We start from the raw sequence: 19,655 nt of genomic DNA, 5'->3' as shown, positions 1-19,655 counted from the left end.
AAAACAGAAACAAAAACAAAACATCACAAAACTAAGACAGCCTATTATATAGAATGAAACAGAAACTATAGTGAAAAAGAAAGGAAATTCTAAAAGGAAAAATATCTTGCCAGCTTCAGAGAGCATGACAAGGTCTTGCATCCTTGAAGCCATTAAAAAGATATTTAGTGCACTGCTATGTCCTTGCTCTCAGCTGAGATGGTATAAAAGCAGTGACACCCCAATAGCAAAAGCACACCCAGAGCCCAGGAATTGTTTTCTACTGCTACTCTCCAGCAAAAGAAACCAGTGATCCCAAATCAGCAATGATTGATTCTAGGGCTGGGGCAGGGAGCCTGAAGCATCTTGTGGTACAAGAAAATAAGGAACTGCTTGCAAAATACACACACATAGGGGGTAGTCAAAGGGACACAGCCAATTGAAAGAGCTTCCAATGGTGGGAGACAATATGAGCAAAAAAAGAAATAACAGTATTGGGTTATAACTTAGTAAAAAAAAAAAATCCATGAGTCCATACTAATAGAAATAAATGATTTAATAAATGAAAAAACAAGGAAGAACAGACAAGTCTGTATTGAATCCCAAAAAATTTATGTAGATAATCTCAAGAAGGTGAAGCATAACTCCCCACTTTTTCAATGGGGGTGGGCATAGTGACTTCCTTCCAAAAAAGTTCAGTATAAAAAGGAGAAAAATTAGAGTACCGGACAAGCACTACCTCAGGCAGTGACCAAGCTAACATAACAGTGACAAGACATGTTGATAGCATGTACCCCTCTGCATATGAAGTAATGAGAATGGCATTATACTTCTGGGGGTCTTCTTCCCCAAAACATATAACCCCAGTCTAACCATGTGAAAAACATCAGACAAACCCAATTGGGGAACATTCTAGAAAGGCCACCAGTGGCCTTCAAAAATGTCAAGATCATTAAAAACAAAGGAAGTCTGAGAAATGGTCACAGCTAAGAGGAGCCTAAGGAAAAATGTAATGTGATGTCAGGAAAAAGCAGGAAAAGGACATTAGATAAAACTAAGGAAATGTGAATAAAGTATGGGCTTAAAAATATGTGTTATTAAATATATATGAATTTATATCTTCAGAATTTAAAAAAGAAAAAAGAGCCCTTGGAAATGAAATCGTATTGGCAGAGAGGAAAACCCTTAGTAGTAAACAGGTTGAGGGAATAAGTCAAATCTCCCATTAGTAGAGCAAAAATGTAAGAAGCACAATAAAAATGATAGGAAAAGAGAGGCCAGTCCAGAAACTTCAACCTCTGAAATAAGATGCCAGAAAAACAAAGAAATCCACAAAAAAAAAGTAATTCAAGAAAATTCCCTGGAATTGACAGGCAGAAGGTATCAGACTGAAATCAACACTAAATGAGAAGAGACCCAAGACACCTCAGGGTGGCATTCCAGAAAACCGGGGGAGAAGAAGGAAATGAAAAAGTCACCTACAACAGAGTGACCTTGAAGCCCTCCATTGCAAAACTGTGAACAAGCTAATGGATTATTACCTTTACAGTTCTGAAGAAAAAAAATTTTTTTTTGTGACCTAGAATTCCTATGTAGCTAAACCCTCAGTCCCATGTGAGGTGTGGAGTCATATATTTCCTAGCATCTCAAAAATTTAACTCCCAGGCTCCATTGCTCAAGAAAGATATACTCCACCAAAATGTAAAAGGAAACTCAGAAGGAAGATGGGAGATACAGGAAGCAGGATGACCAGGGGATCCCTTGGAGGATGACAGAGGGATCCCTGAAGGCAGCTCTGCACCAGATGTGGAGGGAGCTGAGCCGTCGTCCTACAGCAGTGTGACCCCAGGGAGATGGTCATCACTAAGACCCTCTCATTTCTATCAGGCTGTCTTCTTAAACCAAAGACAGAACACGCAGGGCAGCTTGGCCCAGATTCTCATCAGGATTTGGCCTGTCCTGACCATGTGCTCCTGAGGTCTCTCCCCTCACGCTCTGCTGAGGACATGGGTGTCACTCACTGAAGTTCTTGGCTTTTCCCTGACAGCGGGAGGCATGGCAGCCCATTCCCTTTGACTGTACTACTGCACGTCCAGTGCCTGGTCCACACCTTAGTTTTGCTAAGCAGCCAAATGTGAAGAGATCCATATTTCCCAAGACTACTTGTGACTTTGCTCGCAACTTCCCCAGAAGGGGCCTTAGTATGCACCTAACATGTGTCAACTCCCAGAGAGGGGGAAATTGGATCATGATCTTGTGTGTGTTTGCCCCCATTTTCAAGACTAGGTGGTGTATTGCTGGGGGATAGAACCCAGGTAGAACTATAATGAAAAGCAAAGAAATGATTAGCACAAAAGTCAGGATGGCAATCACCTTTTGGGTGTAAGATGAAATGCACCTCTCTGGTTCTTGTCCAGATAAAAATGTTCTGGCTACTTTGTAAAGCCTTCTGACCTCAGAAGTTGTAATGACCATGGTCTGGTTTAGAAGACAGAAACCATGGGATCCCTGGGTGGCGCAGCGGTTTGACGCCTGCCTTTGGCCCAGGGCGCGATCCTGGAGACCCGGGATCGAATCCCACGTCGGGCTCCCGGTGCATGGAGCCTGCTTCTCCCTCTGCCTGTGTCTCTTCCTCTCTCTCTCTCACTGTGTGCCTATCATAAAAAAAAAAAAAAAAAAAAAAAAAAAAAAAAAAAAAGAAGACAGAAACCAATGCTGGTGTTTCCAGCAAGATTTAGGCCTGGATAATCTGTGGGAAAGTCTGGAGGATGTGGCTCAGAGAATGCCACCATGGCTCCAGGGTGCCTGCCAGCTCTTCAGAAGTGGGATTCTGGAGGAGCCGCAGGAAACCTCTGCTGATGATTGCCATTGCCCAGAGCACCGGATGGTGGGGGAGTTGCAGGGAGCTAGTCATAGTGTGTGTTTTGGGGCTAGTGGCCATAGCAGGCCCTCCTTTCTGCTGAAGCCATGCTTCTCTCTGCTTCTATCAGAGGAGGAATAGTAACATAATTTCTCAATAACATGATTTCTTTTTTTTATTTTTTTTTATTTATTTATGATAGGCACACAGTGAGAGAGAGAGAGGCAGAGACACAGGCAGAGGGAGAAGCAGGCTCCATGCACCGGGAGCCCAATGTGGGATTCGATCCCGGGTCTCCAGGATCGCGCCCTGGGCCAAAGGCAGGAGCCAAACCGCTGCGCCACCCAGGGATCCCAATAACATGATTTCTAAACTACCTTCCAGACCTTCCATGATGCTTCTCCCTGGTGGAATTTAACTTGGAAATGTAATTCCCAGGTTGCAAACCTCTATGACACAGGGGATAGCATAGAAGAGGGAAGAATAGTTGCTGAGTAGCCTGCAGGTAATCCCGAACAGAGGTCTGATGGGATACTAGAGCTACTCACACCAATGAGTGGTCATGAAGAAACCGTTCAAGCCGTCTGGGATGGCCACTTTCATTGGGAGCCTAAATTCTGACCCCTCAAGCTTTCAGAACCCTGTCCCTGGCTTCTTATCTTCCTGCACGATTATATTAATAAAATTGGTCAGTTATTGACCATTTATTGACCATCATAGTTAATAAATGGACTCATGGAAAGAAAAAGTACAGATCTGAGAGTTTCACCCCTGCATGCTGCCTTTGGGTTCTGGGCAATCCTCCTAAACAGCACCATGTGGTCCAACCCCTTCCAATAGCTGTTCAGTGGATTCAACCAAGAGTCCCAAATAGCTTACATTTTGTTCGGTCCCGCAAAATAAATACTCATTTTCATGCTAGAAAGCACGCAGGTTACAGATGTGGGGACGGTGACACTGGCTACCCAGAAACAGGACTCACCCACCAGATACTGTGGATTTCCTGTCCTGAGGAGCCCTCAAGATCCAAGTATATGACAAGCAGGAGATTAACAAAAATCCAAACGCATAAACCAAAAAAGAATTGTACTGTCTTTATTATCTTAAAATTGCATAGTATTTTGATTGTGCACGCTTTTAAATAGAGGGCAGGATAGCCCACTTGAAACTACTCTCTTGCATGGGATATTTCAAGCTGTTTTACTATAGGTCGGAGCAGGGACCAAAATGCTGCCTGGGCTTAAAAAGAACCATGACCAGATTGAACAGAAGTTGGAGAGTCTGGCGGGGGTGGGGGGAGGTGGGGAAATCTATAGGAGAAGAAATCATTGAAAGGCATTGAGATTTTAAAGGGATTTCTAGAAGGCATAGGGCAATGGTGGGAGGGCTTCCCTGACGTCAGGGACAGGATTCAGGGAGAGTCAAGAGAGGACAGGAAATCTGGAGGATGGAGTCCAGAGGGGCAATGCCTTGTGTTCAAATCTGAGATGAGTGTCCCTGCCGGGAGGCTGGGCCACACAGTTTGGGAGATGCCTTGGCTACAGAAAGCCACATACTAGAAAAATAACTTAAAGGCTATACAATCATCATAAATATTTTGTCTTTAAAACTAACTAGTGTTGGTTAAAAAAGGTTCACAGTTACTCTGAAGAGAGCTGTGTCTCTATTGCACAGTAGTGGGAAAGTCTGCTCTGATCCCCATGTGTAAACAATGATTCCCTTCTCCTCTGGCAATTTCAGGACACAGAGAAACAGTATCTGCTGTAAGCAAAGCACTTGGGTACAAGGCACGTGGAAGCCATCAAGCTCTACTGGGATCTACTCGGAACACACAGAATGCCCGCTGTTCTTCCCACGTGGGCGTCCCTGAGGCAGGCCTTGAACCACATACTATATAGGTGGCAGGGGCCTCCTCAGCCTCTGGTTCTCTATTCCACAGTTACGGACTTGGCCAGATTTCTGGGGAAGTCGACCTGAAAAGATAGAAAGTAAGCGCTCAGGACTCCACAGATCTCAGCAAACATGCCATATCATACAGCCTCTTATCAGAGTTCTTGAAGACAAGGACATGGGCTTCCTGGTCACCTTCGACCATGAGCTCCCAGAGACCTACGTCTTGGAAGTGCTTCCTTACTCTAGAAACTGCACTCAACTATGTAATGTTTAGTTCATTCAATAAACATTTAGTATGCACCTAACATGTGTCATTCTGTGTGAACACTTTTAAAAGGATATGATTCATGCTATTAAAACCAGCTGGCTCAGTCTGTCCTGTTAAATACCTGTTAAATATTCACTTTTCTTCGAAGGATACACACTAAATCCACAAGACTTGTTTTTGGGGTGGGGGTTGGGAAGAAGAGGTGATTAGGAATGGTTGACAGGGCACACTTCAACTCTATCTGCAATGTCTTTTTGTGACAATAATGTGGGGGGGTTTTGTTGTTTTTTTTTTGTTTTTTGTTTTACAAAAAGAAACAAATATGACAAAATGTTGGCCCATGGCAGTTCTGGCTATGTACACCATGAGGTATTTGTTACATTATGTGTGTGGTTTTTTTTTTTTTTTTTTGGTATGTTTATGTATCTTTAAAAGCTTCTCAAAATAAAATTGTAACAAAACTTCTATTTCTTTACACAGCGAATTATATGCTTTTATACACTTGCGAGTGAGATCATAAATTGGTTCTTTTCTGGAATATAAATTGACAATATGTTTAGGGAGTCTCAAAATGTTGAATCATTTGCCAGACTGAGGACAAATCTTAAATGCGGGAGGAAGATATATGTGCAAAGATGTTGACTGCAGTTGTGATTTGTGCAGATATTCCCCCCAAATTAGCAACAGTTTAAATAACAGAAGACTGGCTAAATCACTGTTATAATCCATGCTGCAAGATTGTGTTGGAGTATCAACATGAACCCGTTATTGTATAGGGAATATTGTCAATGTTGCTTACAATAAGTTCAAGATATAAGGAAATGCTTATAAATATATTTAAAAGGAAGATGTAAAATGCCATCCTTGGTAAAATCTCAAAAAAATGTTTAAAAATTCACATGTACAGGGGGATCCCTGGGTGGCTCGGCGGTTTGGCGCCTGCCTTTGGCCCAGGGTGCGATCCTGGAGTCCCGGGATCAAGTCCTGCATCGGGCTCCCGCATGGAGCCTGCTTCTCCTCTGCCTGTGTCTCTGCCATTCTCTCTATCATGAATAAATAAAAAATAAAAAAATCTTTGGGGATCCTTAGGTGGCTCAGTGGTTTAGCGCCTGCCTTCAGCCCAGGGTGTAATCCTGGAGTCCCAGGATCGAATCCCATATCGGGCTCCCTGCATGGAGCCTGCTTCTCCCTCTGCCTGTGTCTCTGTCTCTCTCTCTCTCATATAAATAAATAAATAAATAAATAAATAAATAAATAAATAAATAAATAAATAAAATCTTTTTAAAAATAAATAAATAAATAAATAATAATAAAAATCTTAAAAAATTCACATGTACAAGGAAAAGACTGAGTAAATTATTAAATGCACTAATTAACGTTGCTTCTCTGGGTGATGAGTTTATAGCCTAATGAAATGGTCTTCATAATCTTGCAGGTCTCACCTTGCTCTCAAGGGGTATAAGTTCATTTGAGAAGAGAGTTATTTTAAATGAAAAAATTTCTCCTATGAATATTTACACCAACTGAGCACTTAAGAACAAAATCAAGTTCTGGGGTTATGTTTTTCCCCTTCGGTGGGTTCGGCGCAGTTTTAGACATACATCATATCCTCGGAGAACAGCCAGGTGGAAGGACAGGAGCTGCAGTGGAATGACACTCAGGATGCCCTGGAGGCAGTCCACTGTGTGGGGCAGCTCAATCGTTTTATATGCGAACTTGGAACTCTCAGTGTCATCCCTGGAGCACAGTATAATCGGGCGACCCTAAAGCACAGAAATAGGATCAGGACATGCAGATTGTCTCTGAAAGAAGCAACCCCTCACACACAGCAGAGTTTCTGAGATAAACCTCATTGCAATGATAACAGTGATCTTTTGCTTTTGTTGCAATTATGGGAGGAGGTGATAGTGTGAAGGACAAAGTGTTTGATGCTGTTTGGTGAGTCTCTCTTGTTCTCCCCTGGTAGGATGATCGCCAGCCTATGGCATTCATCCAGCTCCCATTCGTTGAGTAGCCTCAATGAGCCTTCCCAAGGGCAGGGCACACCCACTCCTTATTCTGAGGGGACTCATAACTGAGTGGTAGAAAATAAAAACAAACAAGCCAACCACTATATAACGATGAATTCCAGATATGTGCCACAAAGGCAGTAAAACGTGGTTATATGACTGCAGGACACCAGTGAGGTCTGGGAAGCCCTCTCGAAAAAGGCGACATTTGGACAGAGACCTCAATGACTAGAGGCCAACTCGGAAAAGGTATGGGAAGTACATGGAGGGCAGAGGGAACAGCCAGCGCTAAGGCATGACGCAGAAATCAGCTTGGCATGAGGGGAAGAAGAAGAAAGGGGCCAGATAATGCAGGCTTGTGGTCACTACAGTTTTATGGGAAGCCACTGGAAGGTTTTAAGTAGGGACATAAAGTGATTTGTGCTTTATAGCTTCTCTCTGTCCACTGTGCTGAGCTCAAGGTCATTGTTGGACTTCATCTCTTGGTAACTTCATGAGCCCTGGTTAATTTCATGATGAATCTGGGGGGGCTCTGCGAGCTCCTACCTCCAAGGCACTCCACGCTTGGGATCCAGAATAGCTCGAGCCAATGTGGGTCACAAGGTCTCCCTGAGGACCCAGTGTGCACATGGCCACAGGCTGGCCAGCCATTTCTGAGTGTGTGTACCACTCATGAAAGGGCCTGGGAGAGAGTGTGTGGTCCAGCCTGCTCAGTGGCAGGACCACTCATTAACCAGCACTGGCAGACAGTGGGTAAGGTGGGCTTGTGTGGAAGGGGACAAGAAAGAAGGGGCCCCAGCCCAGCTGAGAGCTGTCACCTGGCGGGCTGTGATCTGCTGCAGGGCATTCTGGCACTTGGCAAAGCAAGGGTCCTTCATGATGACCATGATGATGGGCATCTGTTTGTCAATTAGTGCCAAGGGTCCGTGCTTCAGCTCCCCAGCCAGGATGCCTTCCGAGTGCATGTAGGTTATCTCCTTAATTTTCTGGGGAAACACAAGGTGGGGTCAGTGTGACATGGGGCAGAGGGTGGGCGGTGCTGGAGCAGATCAGCCGATGGGAGGAAGGGGAGCTGTGGAAGGGATGAATCCAGAAGCAGGGAGCTGAGGGCTGCAGGGCGGACGAATGCACCAAGTGGTCAACAGCACTGAAGGCATCTCACAAGGCTGGGGCCACAGGCAGGGGCCAGAGCTGGCTGCTGTCCAGAGCATGCACGAGGCCCAGCATGCAGCACAGCCACCACCCTTGGATGGACAAGTCGGTGCTGATCTGGCTCTCCCCTTCTGCTCTGTGGCTGCCCCTATGGCCTCCCCACAGTTCTAATTTGTAATGATTGTCATTCCCCCCAATTCTAGACCATTAATAATTTCCAAAAGGTTCCTCCAACTTACTTATGAAGCAAAATCACACACATTGGGTTGTTCCTAGATTTTCTCCCCTATGTTTAGGGAGATCTATTTCATTTCTATTCAGTTACCATCAAACCTATGTCACTGAACTGGTGAGTGTCAAATAAAATATTTCTCAACTCCCCCAGAACTATTAATTTTGGTGGGGGGACACTGTCAGGAGTGTGGCTCCACCTGGGGTACCACAGACGCTAGAGTGCCAGCCCCTAAGAGACCACAGAGGGACCATTGACAGGTGCCAGTAATATCGTAAAAACTTCTTTCTTCCCCCAAAGACTAATTTGGAGAAACAGCTCAATATGCATCTTTCACAGCACACTGGTGCTCTGCAGCGCCGCCCCCCCCCCCCCCCGCCCCGCACCAGGCAGCAGAGGCAGGGGGAGCTGCACATGTACTCCACCCAGGCATTGCTCCTATTGTGCCCGGCCCCCGGAAGCAGCATGTCCAGCCCTCCACTTCCTTTGGTAGGGGTCAGAACCTCTATAGGTTCTGACCATAGACGCATGTGGAATTTGGAGCTCACTGAAGGTTGGGCAACTCTGGCTGGTGCCCTCCCACCACCACCACCACTTGTAAAACTCTCTGAATGTTTCTCTCAAATGGGGGTGACCTGGAAAGAGCAAGGACTTATTCCCTAGGAAGAGGAGGGAAGCCAAGCTGGACCAGGGATGATTGATGCCCTTGCCTGGGCACCGAGTGCTCCCTCACCTGTGACACTGTCTCCTGTCTGCTTTGGCTGGCATCCCCATCCATAAGTAGCAAGCAGATAATGAGGTAAGAGCTGGCACTAGATTCTGCCCCTGGACAGCCCTGTCCGTCCTAGGGCTGAAAGCCCTCGATTTCAGCACCTGCCCATCCTCCATCAGCTCTCTTATTCAAGTTTGGATCTTCATTGACACAAAGTAGCCAGTTACCAATTTAAAAAAAAAGGCAGCCTGGCCTTCGAAGTCCATTCCTTGAGGATCTACAGCTCCCCTTGTAAGTTTGATGGCTAACAGGGAAACTCTGCAGAGAGCCCACCCCACAATTCTGATCTGCCCAAATCCTCCAACGAGGGCTGCGTGCGGTTCTGGAAAAACCTGAGGCCATATGGATCTGAATTTGAATCTCAGAATAATCACTCCCTCTTGAGCAAGATGCACTTTTTGGAGTCTTGGTTTCCCTCTAGGTAAAATGTGGACAATAACTGTCAGCCTCTCAGAAGATGCTCATTGGAGTATGACTGGGCCAGCGCAGATGGAACCTGGCACAGGATGACACCTCAGGAGCTCACCTGAGGGTGCCCTTCTCTTTTCTTCTCAGGAGACTGGGGCCCCCACCTTGGTGTCCCCAAGGCTAGACCAGCTGGTTTTGATCTGGTGCTTGATGCTGCCACACAGCCCTCCCTTTCCCTCGTCCAGTGCCCTGCCCTCCTTCCCACTATGTCTCAGTGCGTCTCCCATGCCTGCCCTCCTGCAGGGGCTGGTGGAAGGCGGTGGGGGGCGTGTGGCGTGCAGAGGAGGCTCACCAGGGCGCCTTCCAGGCATGTGGCATAGTTATAGCCCCGTCCCATAACCAGGAGCGACCTCTGTGTGTAGAGCTCCAGGGCCAGGTCATGAATCTTCTCATCCAGCGACAGCACTTCCTTGATCAGCCCTAGGTCATGAATACAGCAGAAGGGTGCCAATCACATAGACTTTATAGCAAGATTCACAAAGAAAAATGGTGATAAGACAAAGTTTTGAAACTCACATCACTTAATACCCTTGGCTTCCTTGCATTACTTTAAAAGGATTTTAAATGTAGATTATAGGAAATAAGTTATTAATAGCCAGGATTTTGTTTATGTTCATGCTTTCTTGAGCATGTAAGGCAAGCAGGAAGTGTTATTTCTAGCTCCATTTTACACGTAAAGCATGAGGCACAGAGAGGCTAAATCACCAGCTGGCTAGCCACAGAGCTGACACTCCAAATCAATGCCCCACCAATCCAGCCCATATGTTAACTCTGGAAACAATGTCAGTGTATGTTGGACCAGCGCTTCCCAAATTTTTTGCTCTCAACACTTCTTTGCACTCTTAAAAATTATTGTGAATTCGGGGCACCTGGCTGGCTCAGTCAGTTAAGCCTCTGCCCTCAGCACAGATCACGATCTCAGGGTCTTAGGATCGATTCCTGAGTTGGACTCTCTGCTCTGTGGGGAGTCTGCTTCTCCATCTCCCTCTACTCCTCCCCCCACTCATGTGCTGTCTCTATCTTTCTCAGAGAAATAAATAAAACCTTTTTAAAAAATTATTGTCAATCCTTAAGACACTTCATTTCTTTTGGTTCTATCAGTATCAGATTAGAAACTGAGAAAATTATAAGTGTTTTTATTCATTCATTTAAAAGTCTCAGTAAACTTATCATACATTTTTAAAGATTAGTGAGAATAATGGTATTGTTTTACATTTTTGTAAATCTTTTTAATGTCTGACTTTGTAATAAAGACATTTAGATTCTCACATCTGTTTCCTCATTCAGCCTCTTGTAATATGTTCTTTTGGTTGAAGTATAGGAAAAAAATCCAGCCTCCTACAGATTCATAGTTAGAGAAGGGAGGAACATTTATTTTTTTTTTAAGATTTTATTTAATTATTCATAAGAGACACAGAGAGAGAGAGAGAGAGAGAGAGAGAGGCAGAGACACAGGCAGAGGGAGAAGCAGGCTCCATGCAGGAAGCCCGATATGGGACTCGATCCCGGGACTCCAGGATCACACCCTGGGCTGAAGGCAGGCACCAAACCGCTGAGCCACCCAGGGATCCCCAGGAGGAACATTTAAATAACTTTTTCAACTATTTGTGAATGTTCTTCCCTGATATTATATCCAACTCAAGAAATGGTAATTTCAGGGACACCTGGGTGGCTCAGTGGTTGAGTGTATGCCTTTGGCTCAGGTCGTGATCCCGGGATGCAGGGATCCAGTCCCACATTGGGCTGCTTGCAGGGAGCCTGCTTCTCCCTCTGCCTGCATCTCTGCCTCTCTCTGTGTCTTTCACGAATAAGTAAATAAAGATCTTTTTAAAAAAAAGAAATGGTAATTTCCTTTTTTATAAAATTGGTTAATTTATTTAAGTAATCTCTGCACCCAACATGGGCTTGAACTCACAACCCCGAGCTCAAGAGTCACATGCTCTATTGACTGAGCCGGCCAGGTACCCCAAGAAACAGTAATTTCTTAAAAGAGCAGTTGCAAATGTAGAATCTGAAATCATATCAATAAACTTTTCCTACCTTGTTACATTAAAATTTATTGGTCTATCTTACAGTTATTTAAATGGACGTTCTACATGTGTATAATTTTGTAACATTATGTGTTAGCCATTTGCGAAACACAGGTTGCCTGAGTTATGTAAATCTTCAAAAAATGGACACATTTTATCATAAAAATATTTTTTAGAAATCACATCTGTTAAAACTACTATGGCCTCATCAGAGATATTCATAATAGGTGGGAAGTGGTCTGGGCTTTGCATGATTAGATGGTGGCCTTCCCTCACTGCCTTCTCTGGGGTTTGCCCCTGGCCCCCAGGGGGGACCTAGTCCTTCCCTGTCTCTGGGAGAGGTTGCCCGATAGCCTTGTGACCATGGTACCCTGGCATTTTCTCCAAGTCAGCCCAGGGGTGAGGTCTGCTTCCTTTCAGGTTTTTAGAGCTGCACAAAGAAAACACAGTAGGTGTCTGTGCTTCCCTGGAGTGCAAGTATCCTAAAGAAAGGAGCCGTTGCTTATCTGGGCACTCTCAGGATGTCACATGGGCAGGGTACTACCACTGGGCCCTGATCAATGTGTGGAGAATGACTGAAACCATGGTCCCCTCAAAGAGCTTGTGATTTAGTGTCATAGACATTGCATCTCACTGACTACTACAGATGGGACCCAGCAAAACAGGGGAGTTTGGTGAAAATAAATCTGGGACAGGAAAGGGCTCAGGGCCATTTGCTCTTTCCCAGATGTTTGCTGAGCACCTACTGTATGCCTGCCCTGCCCAGACATCAGGCAGCCAGTAGTGATTCTGATAGATAGGATTATCTGCTCACTGGGCTGACATGTTAGTTGGGGGACAAGCCAGTACACAGGAGAACAGGTGATTTCAGATCATGGCATGTGCTATAAAGAAAAGAAATGGGCTAATCTTTTGTAGCTGGGATGGGGGACTAGTTTGGATGGCCAGGAAGGGTCCCAGGAGGTGACACCTGAACTCAGATTCGAATGATGAGAAGCCATCAGCTGTGTGGAGAGCTGGAGATAGAGGGTTTCTGTAGAAGAAAGGACCAGTGCAAAGGCCCTGTGGTGGAAAGAGCTTGGTATTGCTGAGGATCAGAAGGTCAGTGAGGCAGCCCAAGGAGGGAAGGGAGGGAGTAGGATGAAGTCAGAGGTGGCAGGGGCCCAGTGTGCAGGGTCCTAAGGGCTGGTGAGGAGTGTGGACTTTAATCACGGCCTGGGGGGAGCTTCTTGAGGCATTTCATGGTGACTAGGAAGTTCTGAGGGGGAGGAAGTGATTAACAGCATTGTTTACAGGAGACAGTCATACAGAAACTTCAGTTCTGGAACATACCAGGTAAAGATCGTAAACCTCGGATGATCTCTTGCCTTCTATTTTGCAGTGAAATCCGGTCCTCAGACATCATCAAACCAAACATCACCAGGGAGATGAACTGGCTGGTGTAAGCCTGTGGATAAAATGGTGACTCTGGCAGAGCAGGGGCGAATGGGAGCCTGTGGGACACGTGGGAGGAGGCACAGCACCAAGCACCCACACGCACAACCCCCTGCCTCCCCCTCTCCTGCTGCAGTGTGCTCTTGGGGGCACAGGTGGGAGGTGCTACCTTGGTGCTGGCCACGCCGATCTCCGGCCCAGCATTGATGTGGACACCGCAGTCAGTTTCTCGGGAGATGGAGCTGCCTACCGTGTTGGTGACGCCCACAGTCAGGGCCCGGCGGTCCTTACAGTAGCGCAATGCCAGGAGGGTGTCCGCAGTCTCACCTGCCACAGGGGTCCCCCCTTTCAGCCACATGCTCACAGGAGTGTGGCTGTGCCATCTCAAGCCCTTCCCCCCAGCCCCCAACTCACGAAGTCTTGCTGTCACTCATGCACCAATCGGGGCCCAGACACAGTTGGCATGTTCTTAGAAAGGAAGATCCACACTCAGCAATGCTTCTGGTTATTTCTTGGATTTGAGATTTGGCTATTTATGTGGCAAGCATGTTCCATCCCTGCTTCGCTGAACTCTCACGGCAGACCCCCAACCCTGGGGCCATTGGCTTGCTCTCCCTTGGAGGACGAGGTCTTCGGAGGTGGAGGGAAGTCGTGCCTTGCTCTCTTGGGGCCACGCAGCTGGGACTGACAGCTGGTGCCTACCTAGGTGAGCCTGGCTCCCAGTCTCCTTTCTAGGACTTTAAGCTGCCTTATTTGGAATGTGCTGAGATTTAACGTTTAAAAAGCAAGAATGCCCCTGAATACCATTTCTCAAATAGATCTTGTTTTAAAGAACACTTTTTGCAGTCTGCCAGTGCAAACTCAAAATTATTTTTATGATAAAGCTACTGAAATAGGTTCGCAGATAAGCCAGCACAAGAACCCTGTATTTGTAAGTCCCGAAACCTGAAGCTAAATTAAATATGATCCAATCAGAAAATTAAACCCGTCCATGTCCACATGGCCACTGCTCTTCTGCAGTGTAGGCTGGTGCTAGGCTGGTCCAGTCTTCATCTCCTTTTTCTCTTCCCATGTGTGTCTAGGGCACTGGGGTGTCTGTCACACAGCCCTTGCTCGGTGCCAACGGGGCTTAGGGCTCAGAGGCAGGGAGCAGGATGGCTCGATCTTCATCAACCCCCCTCCCAGTGTTTGGTGTTTTTTTTTTTTTTAACTTAAGGGCTGGACAAAAATGAAACTAAATTCTTTTTGTGTAGATACCCAGAAGCTGCCACTGCATTATTTTTACATTAAATCTCCCTCTTTGCTTTGGTTGACAGCTCCCACCCAATTCATGAAACATTCTGAGGCTCTGACAGGATCGCAAACCCAAAGGCAACACTGGCATCTGAAGTCATATGGCAGCACATGGCTCCAGGGAGTTAGCCAGATGGTGGGTGTGTCCGTATTGTTTTTTCTTAGTTTGTTATTGAAAATGGAAATGGTCTTAAAGGGACACCTGGGGGGCTCAGCGGTTGAGTGTCTGCCTTCAGCCCGGGGCATGATCCCACGGTCTTGGGATCCAGTTCCGCATGGGGCTCCCTGTTTGGAGTCTGCTTGTGTCTCTGCCTCTCTCTGTGTCTTTCATGAATAAATAAATAAAATATTAAAAAAAAAGAAATGGTCTTAAAAATTCAAATTGGAAACAGGATTCAAAGTCCCAGTGGATATTAGTGTATTGCTGTTAATGTTTTCATTGTGATAATGACATCAGGGTTATGGTTTTTTTTTTTTCTTTTACTATGTAGAGATACACTCGGAAGTATTTATGAAGCAACATGATGCCTGGGATTGACTTCAGGATAACCCAGTGGAGGGGACAGGTTAATGCGGATCTGCATGACACAAGCCCTGCCTGGCTGATCATTGCTGAGGATAAGCAATTCCTTAAATGAATCTCTACTTTTACAGAGACTTGGAATTTTCCATAATTAAAATGTTTTTAAAATCCTTCTAAAGGTCATAGAGAGTCCAGGCATATAGCCATGAATTACCTCCCTGACTCTCTGCCCAGCCCAACTAGAGCAAACGCCCAAGCTTAGTGTTTACTGAAGGTGTGGTGGGCCCTAACACCTGAGCAATGTCTCTCTATGTGTCCCCCTGCTGGGCAGCATGGGCACTGCAAAGCAGGCACATAGTTCTTAAAGTGACTCTCAACCGGCAGAATTTTGAAGAACTTTCTCCTCTCTAAATAAACCCAGCACACATAAATAAGCACTTTGGTGAGTGGTCCCTTAGGTCACCCCCATAAAACAGGATAGTAACTGATGGCTCTGGGGATTAAGTGACCCTATGCACAAGAGAGCTTGGCACATGGTCAGTGTGCAGAGACTTTCACTGGATAAAGGAGGGAGGAAGACGTAAGGCATATTACCAAGAGGTACATTACCCTGAGATGAACTAACACAAACCTGTCTTCTTTACCTGACTGGCTTATGAAGAAGCAAACGTCATCTCTGAAAACAGGGGTGTTCCTGTCCAGAAAATCACTAGCAAGTTCAACCATCACAGGGAGCTCAGTCAGTTCCTCCAAAACTTGCCTCGTCTAAAGCCAACAAGAATGAGGACCAGAGTTAGTCACAGATGCTACAGAGACACAGGCACCCCGGGTCCAGGTGGTAAGGGAATTGCAGGCATGCACCAGCCACCACGTGGGAGAAAGGCTTCGGCGCCAGTTCTCATGCTGGCTCACGGGCACCAGATTCAGGAGGTCAGACACACGATAGCATTTAAGACACATCTTGTTCTCGGCCACCGCTCCCTCCCCAACACGAACAAGGGCCCAGCGCCTTGCACTTACAGCCACAGCGGCATGGTAGCTGGTTCCACAGCCAATCACGATGAGCCGTCGGCAGCGTCGAATCTCCTTCAAGTGGTCCTTCAAGCCGCCCAGGAGCACTGCGGGACACACACAGGGCATCAGTGCTGACCCCACATGGGTAGGTGCATCAGCCCAGGGCACAGACCAGCGATTACCTGTGTTGGTCTCAAAATTCACCCGACCTCTCATAGTATTGAATACGGACTCCGGCTGTTCAAAGATCTCCTTTTGCATAAACGCACTGAAGTTGCCTGGTCAAATAAACATCAACAAAAGGAGTAAATTTTAATTTAGTTACATTACCAGCGCTTCACTTCCAACCAGGGTGAAAAGTCATGGAAGCAGTTAGTTGCAGTGACACACGTGGAGGGCGCTGCAGATTTCCAAGGGCCTCCCGGGAACAGTCCTGCTTGATGCTCATGGGGATAAGTGAGAGGGAAGCAGGTCAGGTAAGATCACTATTTCCACTTTACATATAGGACCCTGCAGCTTGAAGGAGTGAGGGAGGGAAGCGATAAGTATGTGGCTGCTCCTGCTGGGCCATACTCCTATTAGCAAGGCCAGAGGAAAGGAAAACGCTTTACTTCTAAAAACCAAGCTACTTACAGGGGTACAAATGGAGCAAGCCCAGAGAAATATGCAATTTTCTTCTGAAGAAATACCCTCCTAGCATCTGTATTTAAAGAAAAACCTTTCTGGGGGCACCTGGGTCGCTCAGTGGTTGAGTGTCTGCCTTTGGCTCAGCTCACAATCCCAGAGTCCTGGGATTGAGTTCCACATCAGTCTCTCTGCCTCTGCCCCTCCCCCTGCTTTTGTATTCTCTCTCTTTCATAAATGGGTAAAATCTCAAAAAAGAAAAAAACCCTTTTCTGCCACACATGCATTTCTAAGGCTCTGATCTGAATGGAGCCAGGTGATGTCAAAGAGATGATCTGGCTGCAGTGGGGTTATGGCCCTGACAGGTGTCGTGCCTGAAGCTGTGGAGGTGTCACAGACAAGGTAGGAATGTTTTCTGGGATACACAACACGTGTGACACCGAACACTACAGTGTTCCCTGTCTGCCACCTTCAGCAGAGACAAGGGAGGAGGGTCAAAGAAGAGCTCTCTGAGGGGGGTGATGTTTTGGGGTAGGTGATCAAAAGGAGCCAGTCAAGGGCAATGACCCCAGGTGAGAAGCGCCTGGCCTGCCTAAGTCACAGTGAGATGGCCAGAGAGGTAGGCGGGGCGAAGTGGGGAAAGGGTAGAGTGAGGTGGGGCCAGGCTGGACGTGGGGTATTGTGGGCTATGGCAGGAAGTATGGATTTTATGCTAAGAACAGTGGGAAGCCATCAGAGGGCTTTAAGCAGCAGCATAAGAGGGTCTGATTCACATTCCTAAATGTTTACCCAGGCTGCCCTGCGGAGAAGGGGTTATAGGCAGACTCTCCCTGAAAGAAGAAGTGGGCCACAGACCCCTGTTATTGCAGGCCTCTGACCCCAAGGAGCAATGATGTCTGGATATAGGAATGTGTCCCAGAGAGCCAGTAAAGGGAGGCAGTGGATGGACTGGTCAGATCAAGCTGGGAGACCGGTGCCTGGCTCTAGTCAGGAGCTCCCCTTCCCCTGGGCTGTGCAAGCCACAGACCCCCCTCCCCTCAGTCCTGCCCCAATGGCCATGGCAGGCAGGAGGGCTGTGGTACCCATTCAGGGTAGGCCAGAGAGTCTCCGGAGCACCCCCATAGAGCACCTGCACCCCCCGCCCAAGGCTGCTGTCCACGGACCCTCAGAGGACACCTGCCTTTCATGATTTGCTGCAGTTCCATCTGCAAGGTCTGGATGGCTCGAGATGGATCATCACTAGCTGAACGCTTGACCCGATGAATGGAGAGCTTCCCATCAGCTACTGCAGCAATGTCATCATCCTCGAGGAAGATGACCCGGTTGGTGTGTTCTATGATAGCGCTGGAGCAAGGAAAATACAGGTGTCACAGATGTGGCTTGTGCTTGACTGCTACAAGACGGCGGTCACTGCCTCCCAAGTGTGGGTCCATATGAGTAGCATTGGATGGCATTTTAGGAGGGACAGGAACAGTGCACGATAAACATCAATTCACACCCCCTTCCTTCCCCCCAGAATTATTGTGAAGCCAGACCCAGGCATCATCTCACCTCAGCTGTAAACATTTAACTTCTATCTCTGAAAAAGGATTGTTTTTTTCACCTACAATACCATGATCACACCTAAAATTAGTCAGTTATTCCTCCAACTCATTGAATATCCAGTTTGTTCAAATGTCCCTAGTAATCTCACAGGTGTCCTTTTATGATTACTTTTTTCCAGTCAAGATCCAGACAGTGTCATCTCCTTTGGACAATGCTTGGGAGCCAACACAGTATTCTGAACCAGGATGGGAAAGAATGAAACACTTATCCTGCCTTTTAAAATGATTTGCCTTTCTGAATACACACAGCATTTATGAAGGCACGTTTCTCTTTATAGAAGGAATATAGCTAATAAAGAAGGAATGATGGTATCAGAACTCCCAATTATTAACAGTTCTAAGCAAGGACCATCAATGACTGCTGAAACCAAGAGGTGAAGAGCAGAGAGCAGCTTTATCATGGAGGGGTGAGGCTGTCTGACATTTAAACCCTTCAATCCATCTTTACAGCCCCCAAAAAACAGACAATAATATATTGTCTATCTATCTATCTATCTATCTATCTATCTATCTATCTATCTATCTACCTGCCTCTGGATGGAAGGACATACCATCACCTATGAAGCAGTCTTGCCAAAAAAAATCAAACCCAAGGGAGATCAAGTTTCTAGACACCTGTGAATGCCAGGGCACAGAAAATATGATGGGCAGGGGAACATGTTAAATGACACCATGGGGGATTCACTCAGCAAAATTGTGACAGTAGGAAAGTCATCAGGACAAATGACTCAGTTTCAAAACGCAGGCACACACATGAGCACACACACATGCACACACACACACACACACACTCATACCTTATAAGGTAAAAAGGATACTTTAATAGTAAAGTACAAAATATGTCCACCAATGAAATGTAAGGTCACTGTGCTTATTTTTTTTTCACTGTGCTTATTTTTAGAATAACTTTCTCTGCATGGAAAGTAGTGATGATTTTTGTCTCACAAAATGGCAACACAAGGTTTCTTTTAAAAATAAATTAATTTAGGAAGCCTGGGTGGCTCAATTGGTTAAGCATCAGCCTTCGGCTCAGGTCATGATCCTGGGGTCCTGGGATGGAGTCCTATTTTGGGCTTCCTATTCAATGGACAGCCTGCTTCTCTCTCTCCTCTCCTTCTGCTCCTCCCCCTGCTATGCTCTCTCTTTCTCTGTCAAATAAATAAATTAAATCTTAAAAAAAATAAATGGAGTTAGAAAAGTTGGCAAGTGAAAATAAAAGGTAATCAAAAACACAAGTGGTTAAAAAAAATCCCATGAAGATGGTGCTTATAGGACCATGGGAGAAAAAACCCTCATTGTACCAAGTGCCACACCCACATGTGCCCTGTGCAGAAATATGAACATTTATAACCCCTAATGCAAAGTTAAAGAGAAAAATGATCATATTCTGTGGCCCTGAGAGAGGTGTCTCCAGACAGATACTCAGGAAGACAGGCAAAGAAGGATGGAAAGCCACTGCACTGGAGAAAAAAACTTTACACAGTATAAACTCATTGTGTA

The 19,655-nt window shown here is 46.1% G+C and overlaps 1 protein-coding gene across 1 annotated transcript in view; it reads right to left on the bottom strand.

Moving 5' to 3' along the window:
* Positions 1-3,918: 3,918 nt before the first annotated feature.
* Positions 3,919-19,655, bottom strand: part of GFPT2 (glutamine-fructose-6-phosphate transaminase 2) — a 41,599-nt gene continuing 25,862 nt past the window's right edge. Inside the window, exons 10-19 of the mRNA XM_025446649.3 lie at positions 17,732-17,895; positions 16,110-16,205; positions 15,934-16,031; positions 15,558-15,678; positions 13,267-13,424; positions 12,996-13,110; positions 9,926-10,053; positions 7,828-7,995; positions 6,602-6,763; positions 3,919-4,812 (exon numbers count right to left, since the gene is read on the bottom strand). Of these exons, the coding sequence (XP_025302434.1) occupies positions 4,768-4,812; positions 6,602-6,763; positions 7,828-7,995; positions 9,926-10,053; positions 12,996-13,110; positions 13,267-13,424; positions 15,558-15,678; positions 15,934-16,031; positions 16,110-16,205; positions 17,732-17,895 (1,255 nt within the window). The 3' untranslated portion in view covers positions 3,919-4,767. The remainder of the gene's footprint in view (positions 4,813-6,601; positions 6,764-7,827; positions 7,996-9,925; positions 10,054-12,995; positions 13,111-13,266; positions 13,425-15,557; positions 15,679-15,933; positions 16,032-16,109; positions 16,206-17,731; positions 17,896-19,655) is intronic.

Source organism: Canis lupus, chromosome 11, assembly GCF_003254725.2.
Source record: "Canis lupus dingo isolate Sandy chromosome 11, ASM325472v2, whole genome shotgun sequence".
In the NCBI taxonomy this organism is placed as follows: Eukaryota; Metazoa; Chordata; class Mammalia; order Carnivora; family Canidae; genus Canis; species Canis lupus.
This window is presented reverse-complemented; position numbering and strand designations above follow the sequence as displayed.